The 17,412-nt window shown below is 48.2% G+C and overlaps 1 protein-coding gene across 4 annotated transcripts in view; it reads left to right on the plus strand.

Moving 5' to 3' along the window:
* NRP2 (neuropilin 2) overlaps positions 1–17,412 on the plus strand; it is a 117,023-nt gene that overhangs the window by 15,678 nt on the left and 83,933 nt on the right. For all 4 annotated transcript variants that reach the window (XM_030328334.1, XM_030328335.1, XM_030328336.1 and 1 more), the window contains exon 2: positions 633–810. In XM_030328334.1, coding sequence (XP_030184194.1) covers positions 633–810 — 178 coding nt within the window. The remainder of the gene's footprint in view (positions 1–632; positions 811–17,412) is intronic.

Raw genomic sequence — 17,412 nt, forward strand, 5'->3', positions numbered from 1 at the left:
AAGAAGAAGAAGCTAAAATCACCCTCCAGGGCCCGTTCTGGCCCAAAGCTGAAAATGCTTCCTTCCCCATCACATGTAATTGTTACCAGGCTCGGTTGTGGGTCGGCCCCACAAAACCACTGTTGTCAGTTCCTGGAGCCGTTACTTCTGGCTGCCTGGGCTGGGCTGGGCTGGGAGACACCGAATGAAACGAAGGATTTATGAGATAAAGATAGAGATGAGAGGTTTGCACCAGAAGAAGACGGGACAAGGAGGGGAGACAGGAAAAGGCAGGGGGCATGCTATGTTTGCAGCTCTCTTGTTTTTGTTAATCTCAGACCGTGTAATTAAGTATATTTATGATCATTTTCTGGAATATTTTAATTTGAGGAGTGTGTGCAATTGTGAGCACGTGTGTGTGTGTGTGTGTGTGTGTGTGTGTGTGCAGTTGGGTGAGTGGGGTGGGGAAGATGAGCTGAAATAATCTCTTCCACTGAATGAGTAAGTAGGTTAGTCTTTTGGACTGCCATAAAAGGTCTGTAAGACGGTTTTAATCAGCCACTGGTAGCGAAAAGAACCAGGGTGGGGGGTGAGGGGGGGTGGAAGGCTGTAGCATATTTGAAGTTCTCTGGCTTCTTTGCCTTCTTTTTCAGACTCAGCCTGTGGAGGTCGTTTGAATTCCAAAGATGCTGGCTATATCACCTCCCCAGGTTACCCCCAGGATTACCCCTCCCACCAGAACTGCGAGTGGATTGTTTACGCCCCTGAACCCAACCAGAAGATCGTCCTCAACTTCAACCCTCACTTCGAAATTGAGAAGCACGATTGCAAGTAAGCCCCATGCTGTGCCGTTGGGCATCCGTGAGCCACACTCCCACCACCTCCCGGGGCTCCCTCCCGCCACCTCTGACACCTAATGGCAGGACCCCCCGACCCCAGCACTGCTGAACAGTGACCCCGGTGGGGGGTTGGGAGGAAACCTCAAGCTGAGGTTCTCCTTCAGGGGAAATAAAAGCCCCGTGGATCCCATGGCATGGAAGAAAGAGCCTTCCCGAGTGAAGAGTGTAGGGAGTAGCACCCCATCTTCAAAGGAAGCAGTGAGGGAGAAATCCATCTGGGGGCAGGGGCTGGACTACAGTAGGCCAGCTCTTGACTTTGGGATTTACTTTCCCCCTGGAGATCTCCCCATTTCCACCGCTGCCACCACATGTAGAAACCCCACCAGCTTCCTTGATAAACTAGTAGCCAGATCCCGCCCCCCCAGCGGAGACTAGCCCCGAAGGATCTGGCTGCTATTTGAGGAAGCAGCTGCAAGTGAGTTAAAAATCAGAGGCTACACTGGTAGGTCGAAGATTCACAATGACTCTTGTTGTCTGTGCTGCACCGGTTAGAGTCTCGAAGCCAGTGTTAGGGACTTAGTTAAGAGACTCCATTCTAATTGCTTTCCAAATAGCAATCCATCCAGTCCTCACAGTGGCCCTGGGAAGCTGGTGCTGTCAGGACTTGTAAACTGAAGCCCAGAAAGGTTGTCAGTCACCCAAGACAGCTCAGCTGGTCTCACAACGTCAGCCCTGCCGCCTTGGGAATGTGTAGCTTGGGAGATACCAAGTGGACATTTGGACAACTGTGAGTGCTTTAGAAATGCCTCCTTGACACCGAGGTCCCTTAAATGAAGGGGAAGGGGAAGGTAGCATTGTAATGTCAAGAATGTGAATGTGCTTTGTACCGTCCAGTGGGCTCTATCTGAAAGTCCTTGCTCATTGAAACAATAGCGCGAGTTTTCCGTGCGGAAAAGAATGTGCCGACGATCACGTTCTGCTCCAAACGTGCACCTGTGATGTGCCAGTGCTCTGATGGGTGTTCAGTGTCCCCTTATGATTCACGAGCAGTCTGGACATTCCTTGTGACCCAGGTGTTGCAAGTACTGAAAAGTTAACGGGGCCAGCGGGCGAGAAAGGTGCAAGGGAGCAGGGCCTACGTCCAGGCCAGCGCGTCCTTGTGCAGGAGACAGACCCCTCTTTAACCAGGGCTGGGCTGTGAGGCGGTGAATCGATGGCATCGTTATCCTCCTGGGACTGCTTCACACCTACATAATGGCTTTCTCCTAGCGAGAGGTAGTCTTCACGGAAAACCCGAGGGTTTCCAGGATGGATGAGGCCTCATGTGACGAAGAGTCATAAGATGGGTTTTCTAATCCCAGACCTACTCTTGACCCAGTGGATGACTTAGGGTAACTCATAAGTTCCTCTTTGTCTGAGTTAAATGCGCAGCCTGATAATACTTTTACGGCATCTCAAGCCTGCTGATTCCCCGCAGTGGACGTTAGCAAGGGTGTCTGTTAGAAGAGCTCCTCTGTCGGGTGTCTTTGCTCCTGGTGCCTTTGGCTGGGCTGCAGACGGCTGGCACGGACTGAAGCGTGATGCACAGAGAGCTTGGGTCTGGGCTCAGGGAAATTTGACTAAGCACCTCTGTCGACTGAGGGCCAAATTCTGTTATGCTTATGCCAGCAAATCTCCCAGGGAAATTGCTAAGAGGTCGTCTTATGTATATTCATAGTGGCAGCGGGGAGAAGGCATGGCTCTGGGAAGGAAAAAGTCGGGGAGCTGGTGAGCGTGACTTAACACGTGTTGGGAAGCATGAAAGGCCAGGAAAACACGCTCCTGCCCTGTTTGGGGCTGCAGGGTCCACCTTCCCCACACAGGACTCAGCCCTAGGGATGGGGAGAACTCAGGTCGCTGGAGTCTCTGGCAGCAAAAAGGGGACAAGGATGTTGCCTCGCACTCGACTTGGAGCAGGGGAAGCAGGCAAGTTACAGGTTATCATCTGGCTTATCATCCCTACTAAGTAGCTTCCTGTTTTCCTCCCCACTCCCCCGTGGATGCTTCCGGCTTGAACCAAAAAGGTCAGGAAGGTCAGAGAAAAATCTTTCTGGGGTCTCTTTTCCCCAGCGCCAAATTGGCAAGAAGGCTCTGTTGGGGTCAAGCCTCCGCTGCTTAACCTCATCCTTAATTCTCTCTCCCTCCCCCGTTTCCCCTCCTCTCCCTGTCTCCCTGTCACTCTTGTCAATTTTTGTATTTAGAAAGACACATCCGGTTCTCTGAAGTCTCTCACTCTGCAAGGTATTTTTAACATTCCCCGGCCGTTTGCATTCAGAGTAAGTGGGCTCCTCCTCCCCCCCCCAACCCCCACTGCCTCGTGTCACTTGCTTGTGAGAGGAACAATTAGCCTAATTGAAGTCCTCGAAGTTCTGTCTTGTCCCTCCTCTCTTGCCCTCTCTCCTTTTCGTTCCAAGGGAGCTCCTGGGTTTGGAAAGCACTTAGTACCGAAGGAAATTAGACTCCTTTCTCTTTTCATTTCCGGTGCATGCTTCGAACTGGACTTGGCTCTCGAGGCCCATAGCGTGGATGCTTACCAAGAGAAAACTGCCAAAGCCGTCCTCCTGGTGAGAGGGCTCAGCGGCAGCACCCCTGCAAAACAGGGAAGTGAGTAAGAGTGGCAGAAGAAAGCCAGCCCCACCGTGGAGAAAGGGCGGCGGCCAGCACCTCCCCCTCGTGTTTTCCCCTCTCCCTCCTGTGTATGGGGTCAACCGAAGCGGTTGCCCCGTGAGCCAGGAACAGGCCCCGGCCAGTGGCCCCTGGACCCTCGGCTCCCTGTCCCTTAAAATCAACAACCTAAAGGTCAAGGCCGTTGATGAATAAACTCCAGACAGACCTTTTCCCCCCAACGGTCACTTATTAATTTGGTTCCACTTAAGCCTGCTGTCTGCTTGGAAACTTTCACTCACAAGCCTCAACTTTGCCTGAGTCAGTGCAATCCAAGGCCACCGCCATCTGTGGTGAGGTCCCCAACTCCTCCCACGGGCTGTTAGCAGGCATCCAAACCCCCAGCGCCCACAGGCTGCTCTGGGGCCTATTCACCACCGGCTGTGGGCAGAGACCAGAGGCCCCGGTGGCCCTGCCACGTTGATGTGGCCGAGTTACCAAAGGGCAGGACTCAGAGCCATCTGAGCAAACAGGCAGAAGCCACCCATTCCCTGTGGTGAGGAAGAGAATACCGCCTTTCACCTGAGTCATCAGACAAGAGGCTGAACATTAGGGCTTTAGGAACAGATGTACACAGAGTTGAATCTTTCTCTATTTCTGAAATCTAAAATATATACGTCTTTTAAAAGCCCCCACCTGGGTGTGAGACACAGCTTATTCATGAGTCCTCATGTGGGCGTGGCACCCAACCCCATCCCAGGGGCTCAAAGGAAACCAAAACCAAGAGTCTGGGTCCCGTTAAGAGTGGGTCATTTCCAGATGGGTGTCTTGAAAAACGTGCTTCGTGGGGCACCTGGTCGGCTCAGTCGGTTAATCGTCCACCTTCAGCTCAGGTCGTGATCTCACGGTCTGTGAGTTCCAGCCCCGCGTAGGGCTCTGTGCTGACAGCTCAGAGGCTGGAGCCTGCTTCGGATTCTGTCTCCCTCTACCTCTCTGCCCCTCCCCCACTCACGCTCTGTCTCTCAAAATACGAATAAACGTTAAAAAAAAATTTTTTTTAAGTAAAAACAAAAACGTGCTCCACAAAGTGCACAAACCACCAGAAAAACCTGAAAGAACATTGCTTGTTAAAAAAAAGTCTTGTTAAAAAACACTTTTTGCTAAAAAACCCACAAGAAGTTTACGCTAACGATTTTATGTGTGTTCAGCACAGCAGCGTCTTATTCACCTCGCGGCACTGAAGAGTAGCGCTGAATCTGAGTAGAATTTTTAGATACTCAAGCATACTCCTTTAAAGCTCTAATGTCCTTTTTTGAAAGAATTTCTGATAGAGAACATTCTAAATCATGTGCCACACTTCCCTGTGTTCTTAAACAAAACCAATACTAAGGGGAGTCAACTTTTTCTTGATGATTCAGGCTTCTAATTTTAAACCTCACTTTATGTGACAGAGGTCAGGTACTGTCCTATTTCGATCAGACAGGTTGAGATTTGAGTGTCGGTTGACCGTTTCAACTTCCCAGGGCTCAGTTTCCTCGTCTGCAAAAGTGTGATGATAACTGCATTGCAAGGTTCCTACATCTGGATACACGATGAATTAGCCACTGTGTGGGCATCTTTGTACTTTGTCATGGGGACGTGTGTGGCTTTTTTCTATCAGTACTGTTGCTGTCACTTCCTGTTATGTGTACCCCTGCCTCCTGGACCCTTCCTCTTTTGACTTGTTTTACTCTTTTATTGTGTTGTACAGATTTTGCTTCAGGAGGTCTTGCTGTCTATTGGGAAGTTTTGGTTCTGGGGTCTCAGCTCTGCCCCAAGCCAGTGTAACCCCTGGGCCAGCATGTCTGGTTTGCTTCCGTTGGCCAAGCTCATGGCACAGCCGGGACTGAGGGACACCCCTAGGGACAAAGTATAAGAACAGCAGTGCTCGGGGTCCCCAGCATCGATGGAGATGCTCAAGGCTGAAACCATCCCCTGAAGGCCACCCATGTTCTGCATATTTGAGGTTTAGGGACATTTGGCCTCTAGCTAAGTGTCCTGGATAAGCAAGGTGCTCTTGTATTTATTTACGGCCAGAGGAGCCCTCTAAATCTTAGAAGATGTGTCTGTTTCTACTAAAGTAGCGGGCGATATCTTTGAAAGGTAGCGGTTTCCCAGGCTGATAAATTGACGATAGTAAACAGAGGGAACAGACCAGACCTCAATAATCTAGCCCCTCCCGGGGCGCCTGGGTGGCGCAGTCGGTTAAGCGTCCGACTTCAGCCAGGTCACGATCTCGCGGTCCGTGAGTTCGAGCCCCGCGTCAGATTCTGGGCTGATGGCTCAGAGCCTGGAGCGTGTTTCCGATTCTGTGTCTCCCTCTCTCTCTGCCCCTCCCCCGTTCATGCTCTGTCTCTCTCTGTCCCAAAAATAAATAAACGTTGAAAAAAAAATTTTTTTTTTAAATATATATATAATCTAGCCCCTCCCCACCCAGCCAGCAATGATTTTCTGCACTCAGTGAGCAGCCTTGATTCCAGTCAACAGCCAAAGACAACCTTACATCTGTATGAGATCTGTGAGCGCCCAGTGCTTGGACCCTCCTCCCTCTCCCCTCCCTAGTGTCCAGCTGTGCACTCCCCTCCTCTTCCCCTCCATTTCCTTGATTCCTCTTGTTCTTTTATGGGTCCCAATGCCGAGCTCCCAGAGCATTGTGTATTGCCTTGATTTGCTGGCTTGCCTTTGGTTCCTATGCGGTCAATATGTTGTATTCTGAGCGTGTAAATCCTCTAAGGGCATGGACCACATACTTCATTTCTAGACACCTGGTCTTGGAATACCAAGCAGGCACGTGCAAATGATTGTTTCCCTGGTATTTTTACATCTGCGATGCCAGGACATAGGTCAGCATGGCATGAACCTGCGTTGAAAGGCAGACAGAGCTGTCTTCCCCATTCGCCCAGCTTGTGATGTGACATAGTAACAACGGGAAGATGAGACACGGGCTTACTGAAGTCGCTAGACTCTCTGTGACTCGGCCTTTCACCACCCAAATGGCAACAGATGATGCATTCACTCATAGTTATTAAACACCCATGATGTGCCACGAGAGATGATAGCATTGGGAATGCAGCGATGGCAAATCGTATTCTTTGCCTTTGTGGCACTTCGAGTTTGGGAGCAAGTGAAAAAAAATGTGGTTATTCATGATAAAGCTACTACATCTGAAGCATCACCCCTGAGCCTGGCACTTTGCTAAGTGCTTCACATATATCATCTCATTTGATCCTTGCTTCCAAAAAATGCGAAGTCACTGTTACTCTTTCCATTTTACAGAAGAAGGAACTTGGGCTTAAAGCAGTTAAGCATCTGGCCCAAGGTCCCATTCACGGAAGAAGGCAGAGAAGGGATTTGAAGCCAGAATGCCCTACTTTGCAACCTGGGCTGTTCGCTCTTATGCTCGGTTGCCCACCCCCGCAGCACTGTGCCTGCTGACTGGGGATACGGCATAGGCGAGTAATGTGAGCCCACAGCCCTGAGACCCAGCCTAGGCTGGGGAGATCAGGGAAGGCTCCCTGGCAGAAGCGATGGCTGCACCAATCCCAAAGAAGTTAGGCAGACAGAGGGGGAGTGTGTGCGCCCTGGCTCTCCAGGTGGAGAGAATCATGCCAAAGATAAGAAGGGGAAAGAATTTGATGCCTTTGGGAACAACAGTAATTGAAGGGCCATCCTTGTGACTTGCTGATCAACAGAACTTCTCAGTGAAGAGGTGCCTAAGCAATGCTATTGAATTTTATTTCCTGGCCAGGCGTCTACCATCTCAGAGAAGGGGCTGGGTCAGGAAGTAGGAAAAACTAAGATCTTAAGGACTCTCTGCTGCTCTCCCCCTCCCTGGCCGTCTTTACAATTTTGTACTCTATATCCAGGGATCCACGCCCCCCCCCCCCCGAGTTAATGCCTGAATGTGGGGTTTGGCCTGGAAAAGTCCAGAAAACACTGGATTAAACTCCACTTGCCAGTTTACTCCTACACAGGACCCTCTCTGAACACGTGTCTCTTTCCTAAGAATAGAGGGCAGGAGGCCACATTGCCCAACTGGAGGTGTGGTTTCGGCTGGTGTCCACCTGAGTCTCTGGAAATCGAAGCAGAATATAAATTCTCTGGTTCAGGAGAGTGTCTTGCACTCAGGAGAGAGCCTCAGGTTGATTACTCATGACATTATTATAGATTTACTGCCTGCCCAACCACAGAAATATTCCGATTCCCCCAAGGAACCAACGAGCAGCAATATTCTTCTGTATTGCAACAACCCTGCCTAATGACAGAAACAGATCCCCCTGCAGGTACGTGGTGCAATAACGGGACGGTCCTGCTGACTGGAGCTCAGCTGGCAGCAGACCCCAGCTCACCAACCTTGACCAAGGACTCCACCCAGCAACTTAACTTGCTAGAGAAGTGGGAAGAAAAAAAAATCACAGACTGTTCTCCTCCTCCTACCAAGGTTAAAGAGCAGTTGGGACAAGGGTTATTTTTGGCAGTTTGTTTTTAAATATGCGATGTTGCAATCACAACTCTCCAAATGCAAGCTTCGCTGTGGATGTCCTTCCTAACAATGCGTTTTTATCTCCTGATTGAGAAAATCACTTGAGGTTTTCTCATACACAATCCCACTTGTTCTGCCTCTCAACCCTGGCACCTTCTCTGAAGCCAGAGGTCCCAGAGGGCAGGCATCTTACCCCATGTAACTGCGTGTAATTCTCCCGGCTAATTACACCGGGTGAGAGTCTGTCTTCAGAAATTCAGTGGGAGCTCAGGGTGTGGAGGGGATAGAGAGGAGAAGGAAATAGACCGAGTGAAGAAATCAGATTTTTCTAAAAAGGGATTTGTGTATTTGCCTATAGTTATAAGTCCTATAGAAAATAATGTGTTCTCTTTGTCCTTTTCGGTGACAGGGGGATTGAAACCTTTGGATTAAGAGAAACTCAATAGATAATTTAATTCCATTCTTGTACTTCTGCCTGGATAAATCATCCCCGAAAAAAAATATATACATATTAGCTGCCCTTGTCTTTCCCTCTAGAAAAGAGCTTCCATAATCGACCTTCATTATAAAACCTAGGGCCTCACAACTCATCTCAGTGATTGCAGAGTAGATGGTTGTATTTAATTTACATAATCAGAATTTTTTTCCTAGAGGGAAAATCCCTGAAAAATGTTAGCTGGGTCAGAATAAAATTTTAAAAAAGAAGACAGAAAAACATGTGAACCGGGCTTAGGTTTGGAAAGCTGGCAAAGGACTTCATGTGATAAAATCCACACGATTGTATATGCTTTTTATCCCCCCTAACTTTGTAGCCAAGCATCCTGACGGTCTGTGTATACAATGGACCGGGTACTACTGTTGTTCCCATTTAACAGGTGGAAACACCGAGGCCCTGAGCGATCTCACAGACAGTAAGGGTAGAGCTGGGATTGGAAAGCCACCCCCAAAGCTGCCTTTATTTACCTAGAGCTGTCACCTGCTGTTCCCGTCCTTAGGTATTTGGGGCCTCTCTGATTTCCTTAGACATCCTTGACGAGTCTTTTCCTGTCCTCTTCTGTTTTTTATTCCTTTTCTTTGCCTCTTTCTGCCATGCAGTCCCCTCTGGATGCCAGCAGGGCAGTCAAGGAGAGAGAGATCTGTGACTTTAAATACAGGGTGGAGGCCTGCCTTTCGGTCGATGGTCTCCTCTGCCCCCCTGTCATCCACCTCCCGGTCCCCTCCAGCCCCCCTCGCCATCCTCTTCAAATTCTCTGCCATCCCCCCACCGCCTCACTCTGCAGCTGGAATCTGAAGATGTGAGGGCTAGTAATAGAGTGTCAGCGGAAGTAATTGATTCCTCACACAGAGAGAATTCTCCTGCCTTCAGTGTCAATGGAGCTGAACCAGAGTCTTGGAGGTGAGCGAGACATGTAAACAGTCCATGGCTGAGCTGTCAGGGCGAAGCCAGACACACCGGAGAGTGAGTGAGCAGGAGAACAGTGGAACAAATAATTGTTTTATTGGGAAGGAAAGGAGTAAATAATATTTCAGCCCAGGAATTGGCAGTTTGAAGGAGACGGTTGAGAGCTTGAAGCAGAAGGAATCGTGATGCAGGTTTTAATGGAAGAGTTTTTCTTTGTCTCAAGGTAGGAGGTTTCGTCCCCACGCCCCCCCCTTTCTCCCATTATCATCATTATTATCATTAAAATAATTACCGTAACAATTACGGTTGATGAGACCTGGAGTTTATAGAGCACCTTTCATCTGAAAGTTCAAAGTGATTTATCTATGTGTCATCCCTTTGAGAGTGGTAGGAGGGTAAGAAAGTTGGGGTTTTTTTTGGTTTGTTTTTTTTTTTTTTTTTTTTTTCATCTTTGGTCTTCTCCACTGGGAAACTGAGGTCCAGGCAGATTCGGGATTCGGTCTAAGCCTCGGGCCAGGCGGCTGGGTTCCGTGTTGGGGGGGCACTGACTCCTCTTCTGGGGGTCTCTGCTGCCCTCCTGCCCACCAGGCCCCTTACCTTGTGTGGCCCTCACAGCTCACCCCTGGCACCAGCGTTCTCCCCACCCGCCCCCGACGGCGTGAGGGCCGTGCAGCCAGGCAGCCAGCAGCTCCTGCCCAAAGCAAGCAGCCCCTGACGGCTGTAGGATGTATAAAGGTCCCTCACGGTCTGACTCAGCCTGCTCCCATCCTGCTGGGAGACTTCCTGCAATCTGGTTCCCTTTCTCCTAGAAGGTGGCGTCCTTTCTAGACCTGTTTCCTCCTGGTCTTGTGGAACCTCCGGCCAAGAGAACCCGGTATTCCCGAACGTTCCCTCCTTCCACCCCCGACAGATGCCGGCCAGTTCTTTCAGAATAGAGGGCCGTGTCTGTGACGGGGAGCGGCGCGTGCTTCCACGTGCACCGGGTAGAGGGGGCTGCTTTTGCGCCTGTTGCGGCCACAGTGCCTGCACAACACAGCCGTCAAGGAGAGCACAGTTAGCCAGCGGCGGCTTGAGAGGTGGAAGCCGTTCCAGCCGACTGGCCACCGAGTACTATATTCAGAATCTCCACCCTGGCGTGGCAGCAGCCCTTCCTGCTTGGACATTCGCGCAGGCCCGTCATTTCCACACCAAGGTGCTTTTTTTTTTGCACAATGGCGACAAGTCTGCCGCTGGAGCCCGGAGAGGCTCTGAACTCTGTAACCTGAAGCTTGCAGTGAGTGAAATCCAAGGACGGGGCCCATCACACCAGCCACGTACTCCCAAATTGTCCCCTGCTTGCATTTCTGCGTGGTGCATTTTTCAGGCAAGCTTTGTATTTTCTAAGTTTTGTTATGGAGGCTGGATGCCAGCAAAGGGGGGATAGAAAAAACGGTCGGGAGCCCAAACCTTTAGAAAAACATTTTTCTGACGCAGTGTTTGATTCCCCGGTGCCCAGTGTGCCTCATTCCCAGCAGGCTCCCATTTTTCGGACAGATGGGAAGGTTATGATTTGCTCTCACAATTAGACCCTCTGGGAGCCAGGGTTAGTGAGCACCTGTTCCAGAGGGAACTGTCTGCCCGGCCAAATGCAAGGATGCCGCCAGCATGCCAAGCCCTGGGATGGTGTGCTCCGATTTCCCCTTAGTGGATACCAGTCACAGAGGCATGATTCCTATTTATGAGATGAGGCAAACTGAGGCACACAAGCCTGATTGACCCAGGCCAGTGTAGGACAGTGTAGGCAGTCTCTGCCCTTGCTGGGGTGCACCTTCCCATCCAAGCGCCAGCCTACTGGTAAACAGACATAAATTATGGGCTCCTCTTACCTCCTTCCCACTCTAGTATCGTTACCAAATGCTAACAAGGGGCCCTTTAAGCTAACTGCAGAGTGAGGATTTTATAGACGTGTACAGCAAACAGAAAAAAGACCCAACCGTCGTGCCGAAAAGAGCCTGCCCAGCAGCCTTAAACTTCACATTGGCACTGCTTGCCTAGAAAATCAGTCCTTACATAAGCAAACACGTTCCACCCAAGCCAGCCTCCAGAGTGCTCGCTGGTCCGGGAGTGGAACAGATCTGTGTCCATACAGCCTCAGGAATGCGTCTTGCTGGGGAGCCAGGTCAGTGGGGGAAGCGGTGTTCAGCCAGGGGGTCAGGGGAAAAGTGCCGGAGGCTTTGTTGCGTGCCCTTAATTCTCCGAAAGTTCATCCTCAGTGAGACTTATCAGACGCCCTGTCTGGAGCGGCCTCCTTCCTCACGTCGCGAGGCGTTCTTGGCAGCCTGCTCCGTCAGGAACAATGAGATCGGCAGGCCCCTCTCCATCATCCCAGGGCTTCTGCGGAAAACAACCAGCAATTATAAATAAATGTTATTTGTAGTTTCCATTTTCTTGCCTTCAAGGTTTTCTGGAATCATTCCTTCGGTTTGTTTTGGGTTATTTTCTTCACATACTTCCTTTGCTGGGTGGTCAGATTTCCTCCTTTCTAAAGAGGCACGGTGACCCTGGCTGTGCGGGGACTGCGGATAACCTCCACATATCAGAGATTTGTGGTGGGAAGAAATGAAGGAAGAAAATGAAACTGCCAACAGTCGCTGTTAAAAAGGCAGCAGCACCGACACAAATACGCAAACAGATGTAGCGTCTTGGCACCGTTTGAGTCCCGTAGTTATCTCACAAATGATAACAATAACAACAGTAATAATAGCGGCAATAATGACGAACATTTCTTTACTGAGTACTTGCTCTGTGCCAGGCACCGTGCTGAGCTGTTGACATGCATTAACTCACCAAACAGAGGGAGGCTGGGTGGTTGTTCAAGACCCACCTGTAAGTGGGGAGCGGGGTGGGGGGGAGGGGAAAGGCACAGGTTGTTTGATTTTAGCCTGGGCTCAGAAACATGAGATGGAAAGGAAATCGCAAAAACTCAAGTGACTGAAGCACTATTGATGGATTTGTACGGAAGGAGGATTTTTAGAAACCCCCACTGCTAGCACTGAGGTTGGGGGAGGGGGGGCACCGAGACTGTCTCTACCATTATGACTTTTCATTCCATCTCCACGTGTTCAGTTTCCACGACGTTACGTGTATGTAACCTTTCTCTCCCCCACGTCCGCCACCCTGCTTTATAAAAACAGGAGGAGTAGTAAAAATAGCCGGTGTCTCCCAGTGACTTTCTAAGGCACCCGGGACTCTTCCGGGCTTGTATGTACTTTGGCAGTCCTTCCCACAATCCCATAAGGCGGGGACTATTATTTTTTCCATTTTATAGATGAAGAGACTGAGATTCAGAGAGGTGAAATGCCTTGCCTGCAGTCAGGCCACTAATGAGTGCTGGAAACTGGATGGGTGTACCCACAAAGCCCATGTACTACACTTCTCAGAACACACACGCTTATTTATAGATATGTTTCTGTATAACAGTAATTTAAGATTATTTTTGTCACAGACCTAGGAAAATGTGCACATACACAAACACAAAATTTCTGCGTTTGACTTGTAGGGTTCCCTCACCTACTGAAACTCATCTGCGGACCCTACTGGAAATCCACGGGCTTAAGAATACATGCTCTAGATGATACTTTAAGAGCTTATAAATACACAGGGTACTGTTTTCTCACTCGATGGACCATATGTTCACATATGGGTATATATGCGCTTATAAAAATACTTCACTTGCAAAAATTAATATGTTATCCCATCTGAACACTTAAAAGCAGAGCTGGGTGGATCTTGAAACCATGAATTCCAAATCTGCTCACTGCTTCTATTGGTACGATTTGTCAATTAATTTTGGCAAGTCCTGTGGGCTTTGTTTAAACAAAACAGCTAAATAAAAAGAGCAAGATTCTGTTAAGTTTCTAACTGAAACCAGGCGGTTTCTTTCTACCCAGTACCTTCTAATGGTATTGTACTGTGGCAATCTGTTATTCTTACTGCGCTCAGATCTTTATCCAATAGTGAGACAAAAGAATGGAGGCGAGGCCAGTTTGCCCAACGGTGAGACCACCCGGGGGTAAAGCCTGCCTCAGACTTGGGCAGGTCACTTGGCCTCTCTGAGCCTCAGTTTCTGCATCTGTAAACGGGTGGCAGCTATAACAGGGTGTGGTGTGTATTCACTGAGGATTAAACCAAGGACTATCGAAACAGGGGTCTAGCCCATAGTAAATGCTCAATAAATAATCGGTACTTCTTCCCGTTGATATTCGCATTGATGTTCCAGCTTCGTATGAAATGGGTAGCCCCAATGAAAGGGAGAAATTCCAGGAAATGACAATTGCTACTTAAAAAAATGTGCCCTGACAGCGAGCTACTTTTTCTATTGAGGCTGGATTTCACTATTGAGCTGGAGACCAGGTGACCTGCCTTTGGCCTTGAATGGACCAGAGACTTCAGCATCCTGCAGACCTGCCCACGGTCTCTTTGTGTCTTAGGCAGCTTCTTCACCGAGAAGTTGTACATGACAGCATTGTTTTTTCCTCCTATTTTTCCCTGCAGGTTTTAATGTAAGGATTAATAAGACAGTGTTTGTAGATGTCTTTGAGCTTCCCAGAAGAAAGGCACTCCAGGAGGTGGTAAATTCTCTGGCCTCCATAATCTACTCATGAAATATGGAACTTTGAAAGTGTGAGAAAAATCTCAAATCACTTTGACAGCATTTTAATTATAGTTGATTTGTTTGCCGCTAATAGTGAAAATGCTGTCAGCATGATTTGAGATGTTTCTTCCACTCAAAATGTTATATTTCGTGTTTTCAAGTCATGAGGCAACATTTTGGTTTCCAGATAAAACCAGAATAGCTCAGGGAATGTGTTAGAACACAAAGGCAAAGTCCACAAAATGGACCCAGTGTAGCCAACCCCTCAGGAAACGTCATCACAGAGTGAATTCTTCAGAATTCACCAACCTTAGGTCCCTCATCCGTTTACTCACTCCACAAAAAACTGTGAGCCCTCCAGGCACTGTGCAAGCATGAGAGGTTCAGCAGCACAGAGGTGAGATCCTTGCCCTCATGGTGCCTTCAATCTAGTGAGGACACAGATTCTAAACAAATAAACAAGTATATTGACAAGACCTGTACCGATGAATAGCTATAAAGGCAATAAGACGGTGGTGAGCTGGAGAATAAGGGTATGCTGTCTGAAATAGGGTGGTCAGGGCAGGCTTCTCTGAGGAGGTGACATTTGCCCTTAGAAGGATGAGACGGCACCAGCCGTAGAAAAAGGTAGCAGAGTATCACAGGCAGAGAGAAGAGCAAGTGCAAAGGCCCAGAGGCTGGAAGAAGCTTGCCATGTGCAGAGTGTGAGGTCTTAATCATTTGTGATACAAGTAGCATAAAAGGAGGCACTGACTGATTGGCAAAGGTTGTGGCTTCAGGATTTGGGTGTGCACAGGGGCTCTGATGTGTAGTGGATCTTCTAGCACGGGCTCGGTTGGCTAACCCAGCGTTTTGGTGGCCTGCTGGGAAGCGTCAAGTGTGGATAGAGTTATGGAAAGCAGAAAGCCCCTTTTCATGTTGGCCTTAGTGATGAGAGGAAGGATGAGACTGTTGCTTTTTCATACCTCTCCCGTGGTCTCTGAAAATTAATTCCGCCGTCAAGATTCCCACGCCCCACATGCGGGTTTGGGGAGAGAAATTAAGACTTTGAAGTTGAGGAAGAACGGACAGAAAACGTTCTCTCAACAAATGCTCAACAGGCAGATGGTGGAATCTGTGAGGAGAAAAGGAAAAAGGCACTCGGGAACCATTGTGGAGAGAAAGAGAAAGGTAGGAGTGGAAGTGGCTACTTGGGCTTAGCAAAGTAAATAAATGAATAAAATAACAAAAGGTAGCGTGAAAGCTTTGGAAGGAATTTTTTCATTTGAGGGAGATTACGAATAATGAAATGCAAACACAGTAGTTAATATGTCCGTTAGCTGGTTTATGTTTTCTTCCGGAAAATGAATAATGTGTTCGAAGAGGAACGGCTTTGCGGGTTATCCTACCTGACTGTCTCTGGGGTGAGCCCCGAGTTTAGAGCCCAGATTCCTTTACCAAACAAACGCTGGCTATCAGATGCTAGATGCGGAACCATATTTATACCGAGGCCACCAACTTCCTAATCCTCTGTGAGCTCTTCCAAATGAACCTGACAACACTGAAATTTCTAAGGAGATTTACTGCAGCTGTAGCAAATCCCTAATAATAAAAAATTTCCCCAAATGAGTCAGGCTCACAGGACGTAAGTGAGACGTTCTGTGTGAAGTCAACGTGTCATCTGGTGTGTGCCCTTTATGCAGGAAGCCGAGCCACAAGACCTGGTGGTTAACTGGGGCCCGTCCACGGGGCAGATCCCGGGCACTGGAAGTGGGGGCGGGGAGGAGGGGGGGGGGACGGCGATTAGCCACCCAACTGTAACTCTGGGTCCCTTTCCCCTCAAGCAAACCTAAGAGGAAAATCTGGTTTTTCTAAGGAGTTTAAGTAAGAGCTGATTACTTGCTTCACAAAAGGATTCACCAGAGGGGTCCTTTAAATGACAAGCTCTAGAAAGAAAATTTATAATGTGATTGATTTATGTGAACCCTTTTCAAAAAATGCATCCCTTCATTCACTCTCTCTGCGTGTGTAAATACGTCGGGATGTATTCGTAGCTGCCAGCATTTACAGGAGAGGACTTGGGGTGGTATATTCACTGAGTAAATTGAGGCCAGCTTACAGCTATGGCGTTTGTTAGGTAACCCCACTTCATCGCTGATTGTGTTAATCCCCTAAATTACTCCATGGGTGATTAGGCAACCAGATAAAACCCTCCCTTTCTAATGAACCAGCCAGTGGGACGTCAGGGCCTCTCTTTGTCCTTTCCAGAAACACTGGCAACAGAAACACTGGAGGTATCTGGTGGTCTTTTAAAAAAAAAGTGTTTAAGTACTTACCGAGTGTGGGCCATGCCCCTGGCACTATTGTAGGTGACCCAGTGCCGTGTCTCATTTGGTCCCCACCATGGTTCCGCAAGACAGGTGATGATGGAGGTGGTGATGATGATGAGGGTATTTACATTTTCATCCGCTGTGTTCTGAGAGCTGGGTTATTTTTCTCAGCTCTCCTACTTTGAAAAAAAAAAAAATTCTTTTTTGTTTTATTTTTCCTTTTCTTTTATTCTATTCTGTCTTTATTATTCCTGAAGTACAGTTGACATACGATGTTATGTCAGTTTCAGGTGCACGTCGGAGCGATTCCACAATTGGATACATTCTGCCATGCTCACCGCCGTGGTGTGGTTACCATCTGTCACCATGAAAAAAAAAATCCTAATGGAAGCAGCATTATTTTATATATTTGTGGCTTTTTAAAAAATTCAAGCCCCCTGTAAGCAATTCAGATAATAGAAGAGAACAAAGAAGGAATGAGAAATTACCGATTATGTCACCACCCATATATATCTCATTACTGTTAATATTTTAGTAGGTAGTCTTTCAGACATTTTTCTTTATGTATATGTAAGAATGTGTATATGTGTGTGTATATGTATATGTTTTTAACACATGCTTTTTTTTAAATCTATTTTTTAACCTAACAATACAGCATGGCCATTTTCCCATAAGAACAAAATATCTAGACCCACAGCGTCACCTACTATGGCAGTGGAGTATTCCATTTTATAAACACAAACCTGATTTACCACCCCCCCATTGGACATTTAGATATGATGCTGTTTATAAACGAACCATCTTTTCACTTCTTTTTTAACGTTGTTTAATGTTTGTTTATTTTTGAGGGGGAGAGAGAGAGTGTGAGCGGGGGAGGGACAGAGAGAGAGAGGGGAGACACAGAATCTGAAGCAGGCTCCAGCCCCGAGATGGGGCTCGAACTTGTGAACCGCGAGATTCTGAGCTGAAGTCGGATGCTTAACTGACTGAGCCACCCAGGTGCCCTTCACCTTTGTTTTTCTTATATCTATACATGCACAAGGAGGCATGTACATCTTTGCACAATTGTCTGATTATTTTCTTAG

This window comes from Lynx canadensis, chromosome C1 (genome assembly GCF_007474595.2).
Source record: "Lynx canadensis isolate LIC74 chromosome C1, mLynCan4.pri.v2, whole genome shotgun sequence".
Taxonomy (NCBI): Eukaryota; Metazoa; Chordata; class Mammalia; order Carnivora; family Felidae; genus Lynx; species Lynx canadensis.